At 40.8% G+C, this 24710-nt stretch overlaps 1 protein-coding gene across 1 annotated transcript in view; it reads left to right on the top strand.

The window, feature by feature from the left end:
* LOC310668822 (putative helicase senataxin) overlaps positions 1-24710 on the top strand; it is a 286306-nt gene that overhangs the window by 128312 nt on the left and 133284 nt on the right. Inside the window, exons 9-12 of the mRNA XM_083422138.1 lie at positions 380-3262; positions 11522-11624; positions 12369-12527; positions 13383-13606. Of these exons, the coding sequence (XP_083278264.1) occupies positions 380-3262; positions 11522-11624; positions 12369-12527; positions 13383-13606 (3369 nt within the window). The remainder of the gene's footprint in view (positions 1-379; positions 3263-11521; positions 11625-12368; positions 12528-13382; positions 13607-24710) is intronic.

The raw sequence follows: 24710 nt of genomic DNA, 5'->3' as shown, positions 1-24710 counted from the left end.
CCTCTAGAACAGAAGGAGTTTTCTTCCTCCATGTTTGTTTGAAAGGTGGTTTTTTATTGGCGACAGAATTCACCCCCTTGAAAACATTGTCTTTTTTTCATTTTTTAAAAAAATGTTCCCCCCCCCCCAAAAAAAAGATCACTGTATAGTGACTAGTATAGGGACAGGGGACCTGTGGCTACAACTCCCATAATCTCTGATTGTTGGCCATGCTAGCTGGGGCTGGTGGAATTTGAAGTCCAGCAACACTTGAAGGGTGACAAATCCCCCTTTCCCATCCTAGTGAAATCCTTGAGGTGAGGCGGGTTGTTGTTGGATATGCAGAGCAGGAAGGTTGAGAACATGCTGCTAAACATTTACTTCCTGTTTCCTGTTTCAGGATACCATTTGTCCTGATTACTGCCTCTACTTGTACAAAGATATGCAGACTCTGACCGACCTGCTACATTCTGACATCGGCCAAGACATGCAGTTGCAGAACAGCACTTTTTTATGGTTCATCCCTTTTATCCACTCCCTTATGGACCTGAAGGACCTGGGGATTGCCTACAGCATAGTGGTCATTCATCACCTGTGTTTGGAAATCCAAAATGTCCTCAGTGGCACTGTTGAGACTTGTGACAAAGTGTCTGAGTTCTTCATCTGGATCTTGGTGACTGTTGTTGAGTGCAGCCTTAAGAAAAATTGCCTTCATTTTCTGTGGATCAGCTCAGAAATGTGGGTGTGGATAGTGGTGAAATGTGTCATGCTTCCAAGTACGGTGTTCATGCCTGGCATTGAGAGAAGAGTAGTCAGGAATAGCTTAAGAAGCACAGTGACATCACCATCTTGGGAACCTGAGCCCATACAGTTTGCCTGCATGAAACTGATCCGTAACATCCTGAAGGAGGGGTATCAGGTTGTGCAGTCACCCACTTGTAAGCAGTTCCTTGATGAACTCAACTTGCTTCGCCGTAGCCACAAGCACTGGGAGCTGAGTTCCCAGCAGGCTCTAGAATTACAGAACACTCTGAAGGAGATCATATGGAGCATCATGAGCAAAGCGTTAAATCCTTCCTCCCTTGTGAAGAGCCCTCCTGTTTGTGTAACTTCACCTACTTTCCTGATGAACCACAAAAGGCAGGAAGACAGGTGTCCAATGAATATGGACAATGAGCACCTACCCTGCTTGTCTGTGTTAGCAAAAAGACACATGGATGCCCAGAAAAATGTGGTGTCTCATCAAAGGCCAGGGGTCCAAAACAAGCAAGATCCCTTCTACAAAAGCTTTGGCCTCGGTTTTCAAGACCTGGAGACCAAAGACTTCAGCACAAAGGAGAAGCCCAGTTCTTCCAGATCTCTTACAGAAAAGAATGGTAACAGCAGCAGTGCTTTGGAGAGAAAGGTTGGTCTAAATGACCTTACAAGCAAAATCAGATCTCTGAAACCAGACAGCACCCTGCAATTAAAACTGTTACCTGAAAGCAGTAGGAGAGGAAATACCAATCTGGAGCCAGGAACAGAAAAGCTGCAGTTGGTCAGAGACAGAACAAAGAGCCAGGAAGGGCAGAGGAGTGAAATCATTGTAGCCAGAGGCAGCACATCAGACACAATGCCTTGCAAATCAGAGGCAAGCTCAGGCAAGGCCTCTGTTGTGTGTGCTAAAGGAACCAGTTTACCCATTGATTCTAGCCAGGAAAGCATCATCCGTCGCCAAAAATGCATTAAGAGGAAAGCTAAAGGCGCTGTTCAAACTTTGTCTGCCCGAGAGAGCAACAAGTTGTCTGCTGATGCAGATGATTCCCCAAACCAAGTCATTATTTCTGACGCTTCTTCAGATGAGGATGAAAACAAAATGAAAGCTGGTAGAGAGAGCAGGAAAGGGCAAGTGGACGTGTGCCTTGAGAAGAAATTCAGTGCCCCAGAGCAAGAGCCATTGACTACTCCAGACCTCATACATCATACAGCAGCTCGTGAAGGCCACATCGGCAAGGGAAATGCAGTGGTATGCTCAAATTTCACAGGGATATGTGCTGGCAATGGAAGCTGTTCCAGGTGCACAGATCCAGTTCTGCCCAGTACATCAGCATCTGCCAGTCCTTCAGGGTCAGCACCTGCTGTCAAAGAATCCACTATTCAGCCAGGGAAGAGCTCTGCAGAATATGGGCAGGTTAAAACAGCTAGAGAAAGTCCCAAGGGAAGCATCAAGCCAAGCATGCACAGTAAAAAACCACTGCTGGCAAAACTGGCAAGATCTACTCCTGCTCTGGTCCCACCCAACGAAATCCAACATATGCCAGCCCCAACCTTAGTGACAGAAAAACATGGCCTATCAGAGAAAGTCCAAAGAGCAGCCGAACTTGCTCAGTGCACACAGGACAGTCTTGCTGAGTTGCGCAGTTACAGGGAAATTGTTGGCGAGGTGGATGTTCCCCAGGAAAGGACATCACAATTAGTAAATGCTCAGCAACTAACTACTAGAAATAAGAACAATTTTACCTGCCAAAAACGTCAGCTCTATAGGCAGACAAACCCCAAAGAGAGAGAGAATTGTCAGTGTACTCACGGAGAAACTCAGGAGGCTCAGCCAGCCAAAAAACCCAAGGCGGCAGAGCTAAGACCTGTGCAGTCTGCCAGTATGGTGGGGGTGGAAAATCAGAAGGAAAGTTCTGCTGGAGCTAGTAAAACCAATCATTTGACCTTTCCAGATCCCTCCTCTAGCCCATGTGACGAGGATGTGGCTTTGAAAAAGAGAGAGCCCCAATTGAATGAGAACAAAGATGGTGACGGCTTCTTTCTTACACAGTTGGATCCAGTGGACATGGAACTGTGTTCACGAATAGAAGATGGCAGTTACCTCTCAAACATGGAAGTCAATATATCTGCAAGCCCACTGCAGGGTAGTAATGACAACTTGCAGTTCAAGACCCCGACGCTGAGCAGCATTCTCCAGCCTCGGATTTCAAACAACACCCCTCAGTTGCTGAATGTGCAAAATAACCATATTGTCATGGCGCTGCCCACCCCCAGAGCTGGTTCTTGGAACAAAGTGCACCAACCCTTTGCACAAGCAAACATTGTGAATGCCCAGCAGAGAGACCATGGGATTTTCACCAGAGAGGTGCTGAAGTGGAACTATGATATGTTTGCAAACTTTAAACTGTTTGGGCCACCAAGCCATCTCCTTCAGTCTATTGTTGCCCCTGTCACAGCCAAGTTTGAGGATTACAATGACTACTTCAATACTTTCTTCCCCTTAATGATGCTAAATGCATTTGAAACGGTAAGCTGGCAACAGACCACCTCGTTTTTCTCTTTCCTCCTCAAAGGAAATCCTCCCACTAGCTGCAATTAAACTCTCTCTCAATTTCAAAAGTTGACAAGTTGACACATGTTTCCAAATACACATCCATTTTGTGTTCAACTTCCCCGCCCCCCTCCATGGTTTCCCCCGTAATTTTTAAATTTGCTGCATATTATCAATATTCTATACCTTGTCTTTTCCACACTGTACTCAACAACAAGTATTCAGTTACTGTTCTTCATTCAAATCCTACCTAAGTTTTAATATGTTTACAATAATTCTTTAAATATTCAACAAAAGGTTTCCACTCCTCCTTAAAACCTACCTCTTCTTGATCTCTAATTTCCATAGTTAAGTTTGCCAATTCGGCATATTCTCTGTTTAAATTGCCACTCTTCTTTAGTAGGTGTCTCCTGATTTCGCCATTTTTGTGCATAGAGTACTCTTGCTGCTGTTGTAGCATACAATTGGTTCGTCTGTCTTCTTGAAACATCTGACCCAGTTATCCCTAAGAGAAATGCCTTGGAGTTTTTTGGGAGCATCACCTTATGTAATTTTTTAACCTCATAATAAACCATCTCCCAAAAACTCTTAGCCACTTTACATGTCCACCACATATGGTAAAAAGTGTCTTCTGCTTCTTTACATTTCCAACATAAGCCTGACTCTGATTTGTACATTTTTGCTAGCTTACTCGGTGCCAAGTACCATCTGTGAGTCGTTTTCATAAAGTTTTCTTTCAAAACATAACACACTGAGAATTTTATATTCAATTTCTACAGTTTTTCCTATGCCTTCATCTCTATATTGTGCCCACATCGCTAGTTCAGTGGATCATAGCAGATTTATCTACAGTGGTGCCTCGCAAGACGAAAAGAATCCGTTCCGCCAGTCTCTTCGTCTTGCGGTTTTTTTCGTCTTGCGAAGCAAGCCCATTAGCGGATTAGCGCTATTAGCGCTATTAGCGGTTTAGCGGCTATTAGCGGCTATTAAAGGCTTAAGGGATTAGCAGATTAGCTGCTAAAAGGCTATTAGCGGCTATAAAAGGCTTAAGGGATTAGCGGATTAGCTGCTAAAAGGCTATTAGCGGCTTAGATCAGCTGATAAGCGGCTTAGATCAGCTGTTAGGCGGCTTAGCCATCAGCTGTCAAGCGGCTTAGCTAACAGCTGTTAAGCGGCTTAGGGGTTTGGGAAAAAGGGGGTGAGGGGGAAAAAACCCCAGGAATCGCAAGACATTTTCGTCTTGCGAAGCAAGCCCATAGCAAATTCGTTTTGCGAAGCACCTCCAAAACGGAAAACCCTTTCGTCTAGCGGGTTTTCCGTCTTGCGAGGCATTCGTCTTGCGGGGCACCACTGTATTTCAGTCTTTAGTTTCTCATCCTAAAAGCCTCTTATACATCTTTGAAATTAGTTTTTCTCTGTTCTCTAATAACTCTTTTTCAAACTGAGAGCTTTGATTAATAAACCATAGTTTAATCCATCTTTTAGATTTAGGGGAGCTAGTCTCAAACGTTTGTTGGGGGAGACCTAGGTTTTTTTGGGGGGGAGTTATTTGTCCTGTCTTCACGCTTTTTATGATGCAGGACAGCTGTAGCCACCCCCAACGACACGTTCTCAAGATGGAGGGGGAGGGAACAGCTGCAGTCGCCTGCGGTTCCTGCGCAATGTTTGCCATCTTGCCAAAGGTTGCAGGCAGCTTTACCTGCAGCAATTGCATGTTGATTGCCCTCCTAAAAGACAAAGTCCAGCAACTGGAGGAACGTGTAGCTACGCTCCAAAGAGTTAGAGAGCTGGAGCTCTTCTTGGAAGCAGCAGAGCACACCGTCTCCACCAAGGAGGAGACAGGAGACTCCCCTGGGAAGGAGGCTAGTTCACCAACACAGGAGCCCGATATGTGGAGAAACGTGACTCAAAGAAGTAGGAGGCCCAAGGTTCGCTCTAAACGAAATACACAATCGCTTTGAGGTCCTCTCCCCTAGCATGGAAGACGAAGAGCAGACTCCATTTGAGGATCTCTCCCTCATTACAGTCGATCAGGTATATGAAGATGAGCAGCAAAGTCAGTCCTCAGGGAATGTGCAGGCGACCTTGGAACGGACCACTCACGGAAGAACCCCGACCAAACCTAAGAGGAGGCGTGTAGTGGTGATAGGGGATTCCCTACTGAGGGGAACAGAAGCAGTGATCTGTGGGCCTGACAAGATGTCTCGGGAAGTGTGCTGTCTCCCCGGGGCTAAGATCCAAGATGTAACTGAACGACTGCAAGGAATCATAAAACCCACTGACAAATACCCCTTCCTCTTGGTTCATGTGGGAACCAATGACACTGCAAGCAGTAGCCTCCAGAAGATCAAAAGAGACTACGAGGCTCTGGGCAGGAAATTGAAGCAATTAAATGCACAAATCGTCATCTCATCTGTCCTCCCAGTTGAACGACGTGGCCCAGGGAGAGAGGGGAAAATAGTGGAAATAAACAGCTGGCTTCACAAATGGTGTAAACAGGAACGGTTTGGATTCTTAGATCACGGACTGCAGTTTCTTGAAGATGGACTTCTGGCAAGCGATGGGCTGCACGTCACAACGGTTGGGAGGAATGTTTTTGCCAAAAAAACTCAGAAACCTCATCAGGAGGGCTTTAAACTGACTAATGTGGGGGAGGGAGACAGTGCTCCTGAAGGTAGGAGTCTATCAATTGATGAAGATGATCATCCAAATGTCATAGACCAAATGGAGCAAACAGCAAGCAGACCTAGTGGTGGGAGAAAAAATCCTTAAATAAGAGACACGGGGGAATGATTAATGGACTTCAATGTCTGTACACTAATGCGCAAAGCATGGGAAATAAACAAGATGAGCTTGAGCTCTTGGTACAGCAAACTAAATATGACATAATAGGCATCACTGAAACCTGGTGGGATAAGTCCCACGATTGGAATGTAAAAATGGAGGGATACAATCTATTTCAGAGAAACAGACCAGACAAGAAAGGAGGAGGAGTGGCGTTATATGTCAGGGATGTGTATACCTGTGAAGAGATCCAAGATTTAGAACCTCAAAGCCAAAGTGAGAGCATTTGGGTCAAAATTAAGGGAGAGAAGAATAACAGTGACCTCATTGTGGGAGTTTACTATAGATCCCCAAGCCAAACGGAGGACATAGATGATGCCTTCCTGGAACAGATGGCCAAGCATGCAAAAGGAAGGGAGACAGTAGTAATGGGGGACTTCAATTACCCGGATATTTGTTGGATGTCAAACTCAGCCAAGAGCATAAGGTCAAACAGATTCCTCACTGGCCTTGCAGACAACTTCATTGTCCAGAAAGTGGGAGAAGCAACAAGAGAAACAGCCATTTTAGATCTGGTCCTAACCAATGTTGATGACCTGGTTAATGGGGTAGAAGTGGAAGGATCATTAGGCGCAAGTGATCATGCTCTTCTGAAGTTTACTATACAGCGGAAAGGAGCAGCCAAGCATACTAGGACTCAATTTCTTGACTTTAAGAAAGCCGACTTCATAAAACTTAGGGAAGTGCTGGGTGAGATCCCATGGACAGTAATACTAAAAGGAAAGGGGGTTCATGATGGCTGGGAGTTTGTTAAGAGGGAGATAGTAAAAGCACAACTTCAGGCAATACCAATGAGACGGAAACATGGAAGGTGCCTAAAGAAGCCAGGGTGGCTATCTAAAGAACTTTTAACTGAGTTAAGATTAAAAAAGGATGTGTACAAAAAATGGAAAAGGGGGGAAACCACCAAAGAGGAATTCAAACAAATAGCCAGCACGTGTAGACACAAAGTCAGAAAAGCTAAAGCACAGAATGAACTCAGGCTTGCTAGAGAGGTTAAAAGCAACAAAAAAGGCTTTTATGGGTATGTTCGTAGCAAAAGGAAGAACAAAGAAACAGTGGGGTCACTCAGAGGAGAAGATGGTGAAATGCAAACAGGGGACACAGAAAGGGCTGAACTCCTCAATGCCTTCTTTGCCTCAGTCTTCTCCGATAAAGAAAACAATGCCCGACCAGAAGAATTTGGAGCAAATGATTCAGCAGAGAAAACACAGCCCAGAATAACTAAGGAGATAGTACAAGAATACTTGGCTATTTTAGATGTATTCAAGTCTCCAGGGCCAGATGAACTGCATCCAAGAGTATTAAAAGAACTGGCAGATGTGATCTCAGAACCACTGGCAATCATCTTTGAGAATTCCTGGAGAACAGGCGAAGTCCCGGCAGACTGGAGGAGGGCAAATGTTGTCCCTATTTTCAAAAAGGGGAAAAGAGAGGACCCAAATAATTACCGCCCAGTCAGTCTGACATCAATACCAGGGAAGATTCTGGAGCAGATCATTAAGCAAACAATCTGTGAGCACCTAGAAAGGAATGCTGTGATCACCAATAGTCAGCATGGGTTTCTGAAAAATAAGTCACTAACCTGATCTCGTTTTTTGACAGAATTACAAGCCTGGTAGATGAAGGGAACGCAGTGGATGTAGTCTACCTTGATTTCAGCAAGGCATTTGACAAGGTGCCCCATGATATTCTTGTAAAGAAGCTGGTAAAATGCGGTCTTGACTATGCTACCACTCAGTGGATTTGTAACTGGCTGACTGACCGGACCCAAAGGGTGCTCATCAATGGTTCCTCTTCATCCTGGAGAAGAGTGACTAGTGGGGTGCCACAGGGTTCTGTCTTGGGCCCGGTCTTATTCAACATCTTTATCAACGACTTGGATGATGGACTCAAGGGCATCCTGATCAAATTTGCAGATGACACCAATCTGGGAGGGGTGGCTAACACCCCAGAGGACAGGATCACACTTCAAAACGACCTTGACAGATTAGAGAACTGGGCCAAAACAAGATGAATTTTAACAGGGAGAAATGTAAAGTATTGCACTTGGGCAAAAAAAAATGAGAGGCACAAATACAAGATGGGTGACACCTGGCTTGAGAGCAGTACATGTGAAAAGGATCTAGGAGTCTTGGTTGACCACAAACTTGACATGAGCCAACAGTGTGACGCGGCAGCTAAAAAAGCCAATGCAATTCTGGGCTGCATCAATAGGAGTATAGCATCTAGATCAAGGGAAGTAATAGTGCCACTGTATTCTGCTCTGGTCAGACCTCACCTGGAGTACTGTGTCCAGTTCTGGGCACCACAGTTCACTGACAAACTGGAACATGTCCAGAGGAGGGCAACCAAAATGGTCAAAGGCCTGGAAACGATGCCTTATGAGGAACGGCTAAGGGAGCTGGGCATGTTTAGCCTGGAGAAGAGGAGGTTAAGGGGTGATATGATAGCCATGTTCAAATATATAAAAGGATGTCACATGGAGGAGGGAGAAAGGTGGTTTTCTGCTGCTCCAGAGAAGCGGACACGGAGCAATGGATCCAAACTACAAGAAAGAAGATTCCACCTAAACATTAGGAAGAACTTCCTGACAGTAAGAGCTGTTCGACAGTGGAATTTGCTGCCAAGGAGTGTGGTGGAGTCTCCTTCTTTGGAGGTCTTTAAGCAGAGGCTTGACAACCATATGTCAGGAGTGCTCTGATGGTGTTTCCTGCTTGGCAGGGGGTTGGACTCGATGACCCTTGTGGTCTCTTCCAACTCTATGATTCTATGATTCTATGAAACCCATGCTTCTTACCTTGTTTAAATACTTCAATCAGTTGATAGTATTGCAACCAATTGATCAACCAATCCTTTTTATCCTCTAACTTCTTAAGCAGGCATAGGCAAACTCGGCCCTCCAGATGTTTTGGGACTACAATTCCCATCATCCCTAGCTAACAGGACCAGTGGTCAGGGATGATGGGAGTTGTAGTCCCAAAACAGCTGGAGGGCCGAGTTTGCCTATGCCTGTTCTTAAGCATCACACCCTCTTCTGTGAGGTCCAGTAGGTCCCTATAGGTCACCTATTTCTTTTCCATGTTTTGTTTTTTTCTGTGAAATTGCTTTTTTAATTACATTTTTCAAAAATATTTTGACAAAAATACAGATCCAATATTTTCAAACAAATACCGTATTTTTCGCCCCATAGGACGCACCGCCCTATAGGACACACCTAGGGGTTTGTTTGTTTTTTGTGGGCGGGGGGAATAAAGAAAAAAAAATTATTTCCCCCACTGGCTGAATCCTTCCTAAAAATGAAAGTTTCGTCCTCCCCAATTAAACTTAAGCCACACCTGCACATACATTTAAATCAGTATTGTACCACTTTAAACAGTCTTGGCTCCCCCCAAAGCATCTTGGGAACTGTAGTTCATTAACGGTGGCAAGAAGAGGCTCCTATTGCTTGATTGTTAAACCACTCTAGAAATTGTAGCTCTGTGTGAAAGGAAAAGGGCTCTCCTAACAACTCTCAGCATCCTTGACAAACTCCATTTCCCAGGATGCCTATGTCAGGGACATGGCTGAATCGAATGCCGGGGAAGAGTCCAAGTCTGGAGACCAAAGATTGCAGACAGAGCAGGTGGAGGTGGGCTCAACCCCCTTTCATCAAGGGTTCCCTGACTCAGCTAGAGAACGGGGAGGGGGAGAGATGGACGGCAGTGGGAGGGTTGCTAAGCAACCAGCAGAAAGGCAGCGGACAGGGAGTTCTTCTTTTGAGAGCTGAAAAGGTTAGAATGCAACGGAAGTGCAAAAGGGGAAAGGCTGGACTTTGGCATCCTTCTTGCTGTGACAAGGGTGGAGACTTAGAGTGACCAACTTGTTTCAAGAGTGTCAGGCTGGGAGCTGCACTCTGGATGTAATTTATTATAAATGTAGCATAAAACTGACAGGGAGTCATTAAATCTTATCAAGTCTTGCTTGCCTGTCTGAGATCATTACAGCCTATGCGGGAAGGAGCCATGGCTGTTTAAAGTGGTATAACAGTGCTTTAAAATGTAGGGTGTGGATGTTGTCTTAGGACAGGAGGTGGGGGAACATTTGTGACCCTCCAGATGTTACTCAACTACAACTGCCATCAGCCCTAGCATATGGCTGGCCAGTGGCACCAGGGATGGATGGATGGGCATTGTAGTCCAGCAATATCTGGAAGGCCAAAAGTTAAATTAATTATTATTATTACCCCACCACTCTGGGCGGCTTCCAACAAAATATTAAAAATACAATAAAACATCAGACATTAAAAACTTCCCTAAACAGATTCCCCACATCAGCCTTTGAAAGGTGTGTCTCGTTCATCCAAAAGGGATTTTTGTAAGCCTAACTGTTGCACTAGTGTAGTAGTGGACTCTAGGGTTTTTTGGCAAGGGGGAGCGGGGTTAAAAGTGTCCCATTTGGGGCTTTTTTGGATGGGGCAGGTGTTGAATGTTTTTATTTAGTTTTACAAATGTATGCATCAAAATTATGCTAATACATCAATAGACATTTTTTTAAAGCAATACAGTCCTCCCTCCCAATCCCACTAAGCGAGAGCATGTGTATTTAACAAAATACATTGCATCACAATTGTCCATGAGTGGATGGAGGCTGCTAATTCGATGGATTCCCAAACAGGAAAGTAATAACAGAACATCATATGTCCATAAAATGATTGGAGTCTTATGTTCAATATAGAGCTTTCATATACAGTGGTGCCTCACAAAACGAAAAGAATCCGTTCCGCGAGTCTCTTCGTCTAGCGGTTTTTTCGTCTTGCGAAGCAACTCCATTAGCGGATTAGCGCTATTAGCGGTTTAGCCGCTATTAGCGGCTATTAAAGGCTTAAGGGATTAGCGGATTAGCTGCTAAAAGACTATTAGCAGCTTAGTGCCTTAGAAAAAGGGGGTGGGGAGCGAAAAAAATCGCAGGAACTCGCAAGACATTTTCGTCTTGCGAAGCAAGCCCATAGCAAATTCGTTTTGCGAAGCACCTCCAAAACGGAAAACCCTTTCGTCTAGCGGGTTTTCCGTCTTGCGAGGCATTCGTCTTGCGGGGCACCACTGTATTTGGTAAGTTTCTTCATTAATATCACTGTCCATACCTTTTGTCCTCATAAGAAAAGTTGCAAGTTTGCTAAATTTCTCCAGTTTTGTGCCACCAGTTGTTGGGCTGCTGCAAGCAGGGATTTTATTATTTCCTTAGACTGTAACTTCTTTTGCTCTCTGTGAAAATCAGTCAATAAAGTTAACTGTGGTGAGCCACAGACTCTCTGGGCCCCATTTATGAGCAGGGAATCCTGCCCAATGGTTTTAGCAGCCCACATGTGGTGGAAGAGCAGTCTCTTAAGCCTATGCTTCCATTTTCCTGCAGGTGGCACAGGAGTGGCTAGAGAACCAGAAATCAAAAGAGCAAAGGCCTTTTGAGTTGAATTTGCTGAACTTCAATGCAGACACAAATGAAGCAGATTTTACAAGTGAGTGAGAATTTCACTGCATATAAACAAACGGGAAGTAGAAATGCAGTCCTGTTTTTAATGGTGGTTGTAGTAGATAACAGAAGTGCTTGTGTTAACACTAGACTGTTGGGGTGAGCAGTCAAGGGCTATTATACTTTATTCTGCCTGTATCTTTTTTGCTTTTCTGCCCAACACAAAATGTTGATGTGTATTTTAGCCTGTTTTCAGTTTCTTCTTGATTTGATTTTTTTTAAATGTTTTAAATAATTTTTTTACCAATTATTTTATTGTTTTAATCTTTTGGTAAACTGCTTTGAAGTTGTGAACAACCAAACAAGCGCTGTATAAATTTTATGAAATAAAATAAACCAATATCTGTGACACAAACAAACTGATATCCAGGTGCTGCAAATGATTAAATGAATAATGAATAAAAATCAATATTATTTGATTAAAAAGAAAAAAAACGAGGATTGAGGCAAGGTGTGCCTGCTTTATCTCAGTACCCAGAATGCTTTCTCTCTCCAAAATGGACCTCGGCAGGTCTCACCAATGAAAAAGCTCATACAACTAAATTGAGTGAATATTTATTAGAATGTGCGACCGGGTAACCAAAAACATCTGGAATTCAAAGTTCAGCTGTAGCAACTTGTGCTCGACATGCCTACTGTTTTATTAAGAGCTTTTGGTAACAACGTAGTTGTATCTGTATGTGGCTAAATGCTTGCATATTTTTGTTCTGTGTTCAAATTACTTCTCCAGTTAACATCTCAAGAAGCAATTTAGAGAAACAGCTGCACCCAAAGGAATGTGACTTAGTGTTCTTAATATTGTCTGAAAAGCAAAACTTCTATAGCAAAGAAGGCAAGGCAGAGAGCTGTCCATTACGCCATGTGGGCTATGTGACTCGGTTTTATACTGGTAGGTGTTTTTTTTTAAAAAAAAATAAGTAAGTGTACAAAACAATTATGTTCGCCAACCCTTGGTGTCATTAAGTTATTTGGTTTGGGATGGGGGACCCATTTCTGCTATTTCAGCATGAAATTCTGGCTCAGTCCAGGTATTGCACCAAGCTTTGTGCAAGCTTTGTGCAAGCGCGGGTGGCGCTGTGGGTTAAAGCCTCAGTGCCTAGGGCTTGCCAATCGAAAGGTCGGCGGTTCGAATCCCCGCGGCGGGGTGCGCTCCCGCTGTTCGGTCCCAGCGCCTGCCAACCTAGCAGTTCGAAAGCACCCCCGGGTGCAAGTAGATAAATAGGGACCGCTTACTAGCGGGAAGGTAAACAGCGTTTCCGTGTGCGGCTCTGGCTCGCCAGAGCTGCAATGTCACGCTGGCCACGTGACCCGGAAGTGTCTTCGGACAGTGCTGGCCCTTGGCCTCTTTGAGTGAGATGGGCGCACAACCCTAGAGTCTGTTAAGACTGGCCCGTATGGGCAGGGGTACCTTTACCTTTACCTTTGTGGTTAAGACAGCTTAACTATAGTTTGGCATGAAGTTTTGAGTTGACAAACCATGGTTTATCATCCACTGGCAAGCCAAGAAGCCATGGATTGAGATCAGAAGCCATTGTTTGAAGTGGGGTTACAAGCCACGGTTTTGGGAAATGGAAGCAGGCAAAGAACTCTAAACAATGTACAGTTTGTTAATATGTATGCTAGAAAAGCTCTCAAATCATGATTTGAATGCTAGATGATAATGAATGCATACACTGTGGTTTCCGAATTGTACCCCTGTCTCTCTCTCTCTCTCTCTCTCTCTCTCTCTCTCTCTCTCTCTCAGAGATGAAAGAGCAGGATGCCTGTCTCCTGTCTGTCAAGACACAAGGAAATTTGTCCGGTGTTGATAAGAATGTCAGGTGTGTGGTGGTCAGTTCTTTGGTGACAACGGAGCAAATGTTCAAGGCCCTCCTTCTTCTGAACCGAAGCCCTCTAGCCAAAGCCATAATCAGCCCACAAAACTCTGACTTCTGTCTGACAGGCTCAACTGTGGACTTGGAGACTTCTGTAAGTGTTTGTTTTAAAAGGCAATATAACCCAGTTCTGACTTGGGGAGGTATAAGATATTTTGCTACCCATTACACAAATCGTATGCCAATGAGCCAGGTGTTAAGCTGAAACTCCCTCAGAGATGGGCAGAGAAGACCAGAGAGAGGCAAGAGAATATTTCTACTCCAGCAGCCAACTTTCCGGAGGTGGAGGCGGGGGATAGGAGGAGAGACAGTTAGCTGTTAAGATTAGCAGCAGATGGAAGCTTTCTCCTGCCATCTACAGGGAAGCCTTCGGAATTATGGTTCACACACCGCCGCTTTTCAAGTGTTGCCCGTAACACGTGGCCACAAATCTGCATCTCTTGGGAACATGGTCTTTTAGATGTGAGACAAGGGTGGGGACCTCAGTCCCAGGGGCCAAATGCCACCCTCCAGGCCTCTCTGTGTTTTTTAAAAATAATTTTTATTAATTTCCCAACACAAATAAACAATCATATCAGAATTTCCACAAAGTTAACTCTATTTGGACTTCCTTCAGCTTCTCTGACAATCATCCAGATTTGCCTCCCAGTTACGCATTTCTTCTGTTTATATTGCCATTAACCTTCCCTCCCTTCCCATACTATTTCTTTCAAACAATATATCTCAACTTTCACAGTGCTTCTTGGAACCCCACTAGCATTGTTTGCACATCACACGTTCTTTTCAGATATTCAACAAATTTCCCCCAGTCCTCGATGAACTTTTGGTCTCGAAGATATCTGATTTTCCCAGTTAGTCTGTCCAGTTCTGCATAGTCTGTCAGCTTCAGTCTCCATTCTTCTACTGTCGGTATTTCCTCTTGTTTCCATTTCTGGCCCAGTAGAATTCTTGCTGCTGTAACTGCATATTGGAAAAGTTTACAGTCCTTTCTTCTTATTTCCTTTCCTGTAATCCCTAAAAGAAATATCTCTGGTTTCTTTGCAAATGTACATTTTAACATCTTTTTCATTTCATTGTATATCCCAAAATCCCTTCATTTTCTTACACTCCCACCACATGTGATAAAACGTTCCTTCTGTTTCCTTACATTTCCAACACTTATTACACGTCTTATACATTTTTGCTAATTTTACCGGTGTGATATACCATCTGTAAAACATTTTCTTTTTTTATATATAAATAATTTTAATTAATTTACAACAAAACAAAACATACATTGTTTTCACATTTCAATTTTCCAAATCTTTCCTTTTGGACTTCCTTCAGCTTTTCCGTAAATCTTTCATAGTCATTATTAATTTCCGCATTTCCTTTTTTTACCATTGTCATTATTTAAATCTTTTCCCCCTCTAATTCCTTTTAACGATGTCTCTCACGTATTCACAGTGCTCTTTTAAAACCTTCTAGCGTTATTTGACCATCACTTATATTCTCCAGATATTCAACAATTTTTCCCCAGTTTTCTGTAAACTTTTGGTCTCTTAGGTATCTAATCTTTTCAGTCATCTTATCCAATTCAGCATAATCTAACAACTTTGATCTCCAATCTTCTATTGTCGGTATTTCCTGTTGTTTCCATTTTTGTGCCAGTAACACCCTTGCAGCAGTCACTGCGTATTGGGGAAACTTACTATCTTTTCTCTTAATCTCCTTTCCTAAAATGCCTAACAGAAAGACCTCCGGCTTCTTTGTAAAAGTATACTTTAGAATCTTTTTTAACTCATTGTATATCATTTCCCAGAAGCCTTTCACTCTCTTGCATTCCCACCACATATGGTAAAATGAACCATCTTTTTCTTTACATTTCCAACACTTATTACAGGTCTTATACATTTTTGCTAGTTTTACTGGTGTGATATATCACCTATAAAACATTTTCATCACATTCTCTTTCAATGCCATACATGCTGTAAATTTTAAGTTCTCCTTCCATAGTTTTCCCCAATCTTCAAACTGTATATTATAACCAATATCTCTGGCCCAATGTATCATAACCGACTTTACTTCTTCATCTTTTAAATTCCATTCTAATAACAAATTATACATTTTTTACAGATTTTTAACCTCCTTATTTACTATCTCTGACTGGAATATTGAGTCTTTGTCTGCATAGCCGCATTCTTTGACATCCTTCCTAAACATTTCATTTATTTGATAATAATGCAACCAATCATATACATACTTTTTAACTTGTTCATATGGTTTCATTTTCCACTTTCCTCCCTCTTTAAATAACAATTGGCCATATGTTGCCCAATCACCTCTCATATTGATTTTCTTTACACTCATAACTTCTAGTGGTGATAACCAGTGTGGTACTTTAGGTTCCAATAGGTTTTTATACCTATCCCAAACTTCAATTAGTGGACCTCGGAAGATGTGGTCCCCAAAACCTTTGTGCACCTTCTTTTTGTCCTTCCACAAATACGCATGCCATCCAATTCTATTGTCATATCCTCCTAGGTCTAACAGTTCCTTATTGTCTAATTTTATCCATTCTTTCAACCAGCAAAGGCATGATGCCTCATAATATAATTTCAGATCAGGCAGGGCAAAGCCTCCTCTTTCTCTTACATCTGTTAATAATTTAAATTGAATTCTCGGCTTTTTGCCCTGCCATATATATCTTGAAATCGCTCTTTACCATTCTTTAAAGAGTCTAATCCCCTTAATTATAGCGATAGTCTGGAACAAAAATAACATTCTTGGCAATACGTTCATCTTAATTGTAGATATTCTTCCCCAAAATGAAAATTTCATTCTTCCCCACACTTCCAGGTCCTTTCTTATTGCATTCCATACTGGTATATAATTGTTCTGAAACAAATCAATATTCTTTGGAGTTAACCATATTCCTAGATATTTCACCTTTTTGACCGCCTCTATTTCAATTTGCTGTTGCATTGTTTCGATTGCACTTTGATCCATATTCTTCACAATCATTTTGGTTTTTTTCTTATTTAGCTTAAAGCCTGCCACTTCTCCAAACTTATCCATTTCCTCTATAACTTCTTTAGCCGTAACTGTTGGTTCTTCTATTGTTACCACCAGGTCATCTGCAAATGCTTTGATTTTATATTCATTTTGTCCTATCGTTACCCGTTTTATATTTCCATTTTGTCTTATTGAATTCAGAAGGACCTCTAACACCGTTATAAATAGTAATGGCGAAAGTGGACATCCTTGTCTTGTTCCTTTAGAAATTTTCAGTTCTTCTGTAATAACATTGTTTATTATAAGCTTAGCTCTCTGCTCCGTGTAAATTGCCTTGATTCCATTGAAGAACTCTTCACCAATTTCCATATGCTCTAAATTTTTCAACATAAAATCCCAAGCTATATTATCAAATGGCTTTTCTGCATCCACAAACATCATCATAGCTTGTTTCTCAATCCTGACAGACAGATATTCCATAATATTGATTACATTTCTTATATTGTCTTTCATCTGCCTGCCTGGAAGGAAACCAGCTTGGTCCTTATGAATGTAATCTTGTAGTATTCTTTTCAGCCTCTTCGCAAGTATTCCTGCAAATATTTTATAATCTGTATTCAACAATGGAATCGGTCTATAATTTTTAACTTGGGTTAAATCTGAATCTTGTTTTGGTAAAAATGTAATATATGCTTCTTTCCAAGTTTCTGGGATGTCTCTTTCTTTTAAGATGTTGTTCATAACTTCCTTCAACGGTGTCAGCACAATAAATTTCATTTCTTTATAGTATCCTGCGGTGAATCCATCTGGCCCAGGAGCTTTTCCCCTTTTCAAATCTTTTATAGCTTCTTTTATCTCCTCAATTTCTATTGGGGTATTTAGCAACTTTTTTCTCAGTCGGGATCATCTGCACCTTTTTCTCTTTTAAATATCTCTCTATTTTTCTCAGATTGTTTCTTTCTTTTTTCTTATATAATCCTCTATAATAGTCCAGGAACCCTTTTCTTATTTCTTTCGGATTGACTATCTCTTCTCTTTCAACCATAATTTTATTTATTGTATTCTGTTCTTTCCTTTTTTTAATTTGCCAGGCCAACCATTTTCCCGATTTGTTCGCATGTTCGAAGTTGTTTTGTCTCAGTCTTTTGATGTTCCATTCTACCTCTTTGTTTATTATCATTGCAAATTGACTTTGTAATATTTTGATGTTTTCTTTTGCCTTTCGGTTGTTCGGATGCTTGATTAGTTTTTGTTCGTTGTCCATTATTTGTTTCAATATTTCTTTTTTCCCTTTCCCCCTGTTTTTATTCTTGATTGAATTCTGTTGAATGAAGAATCCTCTCATCACTGCTTTGCTCGCATCCCAAACTACATTCATTTTTGTGCCTTTATTACAATTGTCTACAAAATATTCCGTCAATTTCTTCTGTGCTTTTTCTACAATTTCCTGATCGTCTAATAGATAGTCATTCATCCTCCATCCGAAGGTTCTTTCCTCGTATCCTTTCAATTCAAATTTTATTGGATTATGATCTGAAATCACCTTCGGTTGAATTTCTATTTGTTGGGTTCTTGGAGTGAGTTCCGTCGAAATCCAAATTTGATCTATCCTTGACATTGACTGGTTCGATTCCGAATGATAGGTAAACTGTTTATCCAATGGGTGTCTAAGTCTCCAAATGTCTATCAGATTAAAATTCTTTATCATTGAGAAAAAGGACTTCGGTAGTTTCCCTTCTTTGCTTACTCCATCTCTAAGTCTGTCCATTTCTAATGAAACCACTCCATTCATATCTCCCATTATTATTATTTTCTGATCCATATATTCAAATAGTTTTTCTTCCAAAGTTTTATAGAACTCAGTCTTATTTCCATTAGGTGCTTAGATCCCGACTATGATTAGATTTTCTCCTTGCCATTTGATTCGAACCGCAATTATCCTTCCGTCTTCATCTTTGAATATTTGTTGGGCTTCGATTTTGTTGTTTATGTAGATGACCACTCCTCTTTTCTTTTGCTTGTCTGAAGATATAAATTCGTTCCCCAATCTTTGGTTAATCAGTATCTTTTTCTGTCTTCTTGCCCATGTGTTTCTTGTAAACAAATTATATCTAAATGTTTATTCTTTAAAAATTGTTCAATTCTGTTTCTCTTTTTTTTATCATTCATCCCGTTGATGTTCCAATTCAAAATTTTTAACGCCATATCTTCCGAATTTTAAATTAAATAATTTTTATTAAATAATTTTATAATTTAGCTTCTTCCTCTTCTTCTTCTCCTTCTTCATCTGTCTTCTTCCCCTTCTCTTCTTCTTCTTCTTCTTCTGATCCACCTGATGCTCCTCCCTCAGCTCCTTTATCTTCTTCCTTTTCTGATCTTAATTCCTTATATTTTCTCAAGAATTTCCCAGTCTCTTCTGGACTTGTCAGTCTGTGTCTCTTGCCTCTATATGCAAATGCTATCCCTTCCGGGAACTCCCATCTGAATTCAATCTTGTTCTTCTTCAGCGTCTGTACCAATGGTTTGTACGGATCTCTTCGTTTAAGTAGTTTGATCGGAACATCTTTAAATATAATTATGTAATTCCCATTTATACTCAATCTCTTCTCTCTATTCTTCTGCAAAATTGTATTCCTCATTTCTCTATCTTTAAATGTAATCAGGCAGTCTCCTGTAAATCTCCTTGCTTTTGTTGATTTTACTCGCATTCTGAATGCGCTTTGCACTGTTTTTGCCATTTCTTCAACTGGTATCTCCAACCACTGTGCTAATTCTGAAATCAACTTATCTTTGATGTTCTCTCCCTGTGCCTCCGGTACTGCTCTGAGTCTCAAATTCACTTCCCTCTGTCTGAGTTCATTCATAGCTATTAAATCCTTCATATCTTCCTGTGCTTTACTTAATTCTCTCATCTCCATTTTCATTTTCTCTTCCTCCTTTTTAACATCTTTCATCTCTGATCTTGTCTTCTTCATTCCCTCTTCCAACGATTGTGTTCTTTTAGCCACCTCCTTCAATTGCCCTTTCAGTTCATTTACTGTTTCATCATTTTTTTGTCCATTTTTCCAATTTTATTATCCACTTGCTCTAATTTTGATTCCAATTTTTTTTCACTCTGTTTAATTTCTGCAAACATTTTTAAAATCTCTGCTTTAAATTCTGTTTCCTGTTTGGACCCCTTTCTTTCTGTTGGTGTCCCCGCCATCCCTTTCTTTCCCAGATTAGACATTTTTTAGTGAACAATTTCGCCCCCTTTTCCTTATTTTTAAATATTCCCAGCAACCTCCCTTTTATAATTCCTTCTTAAATTTCCCAACTTAAATATTTAACAAATCAAAAAATATCTCAGTTCTCAATTTGCGTTAGTTCTTAATCATCAATAATCAGTCCTCTTCTTGCCTCCAATCAGGCTAATCCATTTTGAATAAACCGTCCTCTTCTTGCCTCCACTCAGGCTAATCCACTTTTTTGGGTTGTTCAAATTATATTATTTTTAAATTCCGGGGCCCAGTCCCAATTCCCTTTTCCATATAATCCCAAGTACTGAAATGCCAAATAAACAAATGAAGACAAAAGCAGAGAGACCAAGTCAGTCCTGGAACACAGAGAGTAGGACAAAAATATCTCCAGGGTAGAGAACCAATCTGCAGTCCAAATCCCCTCCCCCAAATGGAGGGGATTTATCGTAGTATTGTTCTTCCAAAAGGTTTCTATCAAAAAAATTTGTGACTGAAAACAGAAAAATAAACTGTATTTTCCTTATCTACCACCAGGGGGTACAAGCTTAATAGTGTGACGTAGTTTTAAAAGTTTTTCCGTCTAAGTTTCTAGGGCTATAATTAAGTTCACTCCAAAAAAGAATGCAAAAATCCAATGCAAAAATCATAAACTATCCATAATGTTCATGGTTTTTAACTTCTTTAATTAAGTTGTAGAGAACGCTCGACAGTTAGTAATGGCGTCGAAGGCTTCTCCTCCGTTCGATAGTCCTTTGTTCTTTTCAAAAGTGAAAGTAAAGAAGCACTTCTTACTTAAATAAAGTCCCTCAGTTATACAGAAAGCTTCCTTTTAAATAATAATTGTCCTCTGTTTCTGTAACTTCAGGCAAGTTACTTTGTAGCATTAAAAGTTACTTATGGGGGGAAAGAAACACTAACCGCCAGGGCGACTCACTTTCCTTTGTTGTAGCTCTGCCAATGGTGCTGCGTCTCAGCCGATTTCGGCAGCCGGCTGAACTTGGGAGAGGTCTTCTTTACTCCCCGGGACTTCCTTATTTAATCCAGAAATGTCGCTTTTAAATTTGGTGCCGGGTTTCGATGTTTTGAGAGCAAAGCGCTTCCTCAGCAAGCTCGGGGCTTCGCTATTCGGAGGTAGATAATGGCGTCCCTCGACCCACTGATCCGCTCCGCCGTTCTCTTCGCTTCTATGAAGCTACCTGACGGCCGGGCGAATCGCTTCTGGTACCGCCGGGAACCTGACCTTCTGGACTCCCACCAGAGGTATTTTTTGGGCTACTGCGCCCTGTAGCACCCCTAACCCCTCTCCTCTCGGCTGAATCCCCGCTTGCGACGAGATTGCGCTCCACCGGAAGTCCCCATCTGTAAAACATTTTCATAACATTTTCTTTTAGTGCCATACAAGCAGTGAATTTTAAGTTCTCCTTCCACAGTTTTTCCCAATCCTCAAACTGTATATTGTAACCAAAATCCTTGGCCCATTGTACCATTACCGATTTAACTTCCTCATCTTTCATATTCCATTCCAACAATTTTTTATACATTTTTGACAGAATTTTAGAATCATTATTTATCACTGATGTCTGGAACTTTGAGTCTTTTTCTACATAACCCTTTTCTTTGATATCTTTTTTAAACATTTCATTAACCTGAAAATAATGCAACCAGTCATAAACATGTTTTCTAACTTGTTCGTATGGCTTTAGTTTCCATTTTCCTCCTTCTTTGATTATCAACCGACCATATGTAATCCAGTTACCTCTCATATTTATTTTCTTTACACTCATAACCTCTAATGGAGACAACCAGTGTGGAACTCTGGGTTCTAATAGGTTTTTGTACCTATCCCATATTTCTATTAGTGAGCTCCGAAATATGTGGTTCCCGAAACCTTTATGAATTTTCTTCTTTTCACACCATAAATACGTGTGCCATCCAAATCTGTTGTCAAATCCTTCTAAATCTAATAACTCCTTATTCTCTAATTTTATCCATTCTTTCAACCAGCAAAGACATGCTGCTTCGTCGTATAGTTTCAAGTCCGGCAGGGCGAAGCCTCCTCTTTCCTTTGCATCCGTTAATAACTTAAATTTAATTCTCGGCTTCTTACCCTGCCAGATATACCTTGAGAGCACTCTTTGCCACTCTTTAAAAATTACTACCCCCTTTATTATGGGGATAGTCTGAAACAAAAATAACATCTTTGGCAGAACACTCATTTAACCATAGAATCATAGAATCATAGAGTTGGAAGAGACCACAAGGGCCATCGAGTCCAACCCCCTGCCAAGCAGGAAACGCCATTAGAGCACTCCTGACATATGGTTGTCAAGCCTCTGCTTAAAGACCTCCAAAGAAGGAGTCTCCACCACACTCCTTGGCAGCAAATTCCACTGTCGAACAGCTCTTACTGTCAGGAAGTTCTTCCTAATGTTGAGGTGGAATCTTCTTTCTTGTAGTTTGGATCCATTGCTCCGTGTCTGCTTCTCTGGAGCAGCAGAAAACAACCTTTCTCCCTCCTCTATGTGACATCCTTTTATCTATTTGAACATGGCTATCCTATCCCCTTAACCTCCTCTTCTCCAGGCTAAACATGCTCAGCTCCCTTAGCCGTTCCTCATAAGGCATCGTTTCCAGGCCTTTGACCATTTTGGTTGCCCTCCTCTGGACACGTTCCAGTTTGTCAGTGTCCTTCTTGAACTGTGGTGCCCAGAACCATAGAGATTCTACCCCAAAAAGATAACTTCAATCTTCCCCACATCTCCAAATCTTTCCTCATTCCATTCCAGACCGGTGTATAATTATTCTGAAACAAATCAATATTTTTAGGAGTTAACCAAATTCCTAAATATTTTACCTTTTTCACCACCTCTATCTCTATTCTTTGTTGCATTATTTCTATCATACTTTGATCCATATTTTTAGCAATTATTTTAGTTTTCTTCTTGTTTAGTCTGAACCCTGTCACATTTCCAAATTTCTCAATCTCTTCCAATACTTCTTTTACACTTTCTAATGATTCTTCAATCGTAATTACTAGATCATCTGCAAAGGCTTTCACTTTGTATTCATTCTGACCAACTGTTACCCCTTTTATTAATTCATTTTGTCTCATCGACCTCAAAAAAACCTCTAGGACCATTATAAATAGCAGTGGTGAGAGTGGACATCCCTGTCTAGTTCCTTTTGTTATTTTGATATCTTCTGTAATCACATTATTAACAATTAATTTTGCTTTCTGCTCTGTATAAATTGCCTTTATCCCATTAAAAAACTCTATCCCCACATCCATATATTCCAAGTTCTTCAACATAAAATCCCAGCAATATTGTCAAAGGCCTTTTCTGCATCTACAAACATTAATATAGCTTGTTTCTCATTCCTGGCAGTCAGATACTCCAAAATATTAATTACCGTATTTTTCTCTCTATTGGATGCACTGGACCACAGGACGCACCTAGTTTTTAGAGGGGGAAATCAAGGGGGAAAAAATTATCTCCGTTTGCAATAATTTTATTAATTGTATTTTGCTCTTTTCTCTTTTTGGTTTGCCACGCAAGCCATTTACCAGATTTGTTCGCAAATTCAAAGTTTTTTTGTCTTAACCTTTTAATATTCAGTTCTATTTCTTTATTTATGATAATTGCAAATTGTGTTTGTAAAGTCTTAATCTCTTGTTTTATTTTTAAATTATTTGGTTTTTTAATTAATTTTTGTTCATTGTCCATAATCTGCTTTAGGATTTCTTTTTTCCCCTTTTCTCTATTCTTATTCTTCAAAGAATTCTGTTGGATAAAGAAACCTCTCATTACTGCCTTGCTTGCATCCCATACTACACTCATCTTCGTTCCTTTATTGCTGTTGTCCACAAAATACTCAGTTAGTTTCCTTTGTGCTTTTTCAATGATTTTTTGATCGTCGAAGAGGTAATCATTGATTCTCCATCTAAAGGTTCTTTCCTCGAATCCTTTCAATTCCATTTTTATTGGATTATGGTCTGAAATTATTCTTGGTTGGATCTCAATTTGAAGAATTCTTGGAGTCAAATCGTTCGACACCCATATTTGATCTGTTCTTGACATTGACTGATTCGGTTCAGAGAAATAAGTGAATTGTTTTTCCAATGGATATCTGAGTCTCCAAATATCGATCAAATTATAATTCTTTACCATTGCGAAAAAAGTCTTAGGCAATTTTCCTTCTTTGCTTGATCCATCTCTTAGTCTGTCCATTTCCAATGAGACCACTCCATTCATGTCTCCCATTACTATGATTTTCTGGTCCATATATTCAAATAATTTTTCTTCTAAAGATTTATAAAAATCTGTCTTGTTTCCAGTAGGTGCATAGATCCCGACAATTATCAAATTTTCGCCCTGCCATTTGATCCGTACTGCAATCATCCTTCCTTCTTCATCTTTGAAGATTTGTTGTGATTCAATTTTACTTTTGATATATAGAACTACCCCTCTTTTTTTCTCTTTATCTGAAGATACAAATTCGTTTCCTAATCTTTTGTTAATCAAAATTTTCCTATGTTTCCTTGCGACGTGTGTCTCTTGTAAACATATAATGTCCAGATTTTTCTTTTTAAAAAATTGTTCAATTTTATTCCGTTTTTTTCTTCTCATTCATCCCAATAATATTCCAATTCCATAATTTTAGTGCCATGGTGATTTCCAATTAAATAAATGTAGTTTGCTTTTTACGCTTTTATAATTTATCTGTTGCCGATGAACAGGCGGGTTTTCGCCCTGGAAGATCTACCACAGACCAAATATTAACCTTGAATCACCTGGCGGAAAAGTATGCCGGCAAAGCCCCAAAGGTTCTTCATGTGATTTTTATTGACCTTAAGCAGGCATTTGATCGAATCTCTAGAAAGCAGCTATGGTCAAAACTGGCCGCTACAAAGATCGATCGTCGTCTCCTTCATCTGATTATCAGCCTCCATACAAACACCTTTCT

The sequence above is a fragment of the Podarcis tiliguerta genome (assembly GCF_965153285.1).
Source record: "Podarcis tiliguerta genome assembly, chromosome: W".
Taxonomy (NCBI): domain Eukaryota; kingdom Metazoa; phylum Chordata; class Lepidosauria; order Squamata; family Lacertidae; genus Podarcis; species Podarcis tiliguerta.
Note: the sequence above shows the minus strand (reverse complement) of the source record. Positions and strands in the feature narration are given on the sequence as shown.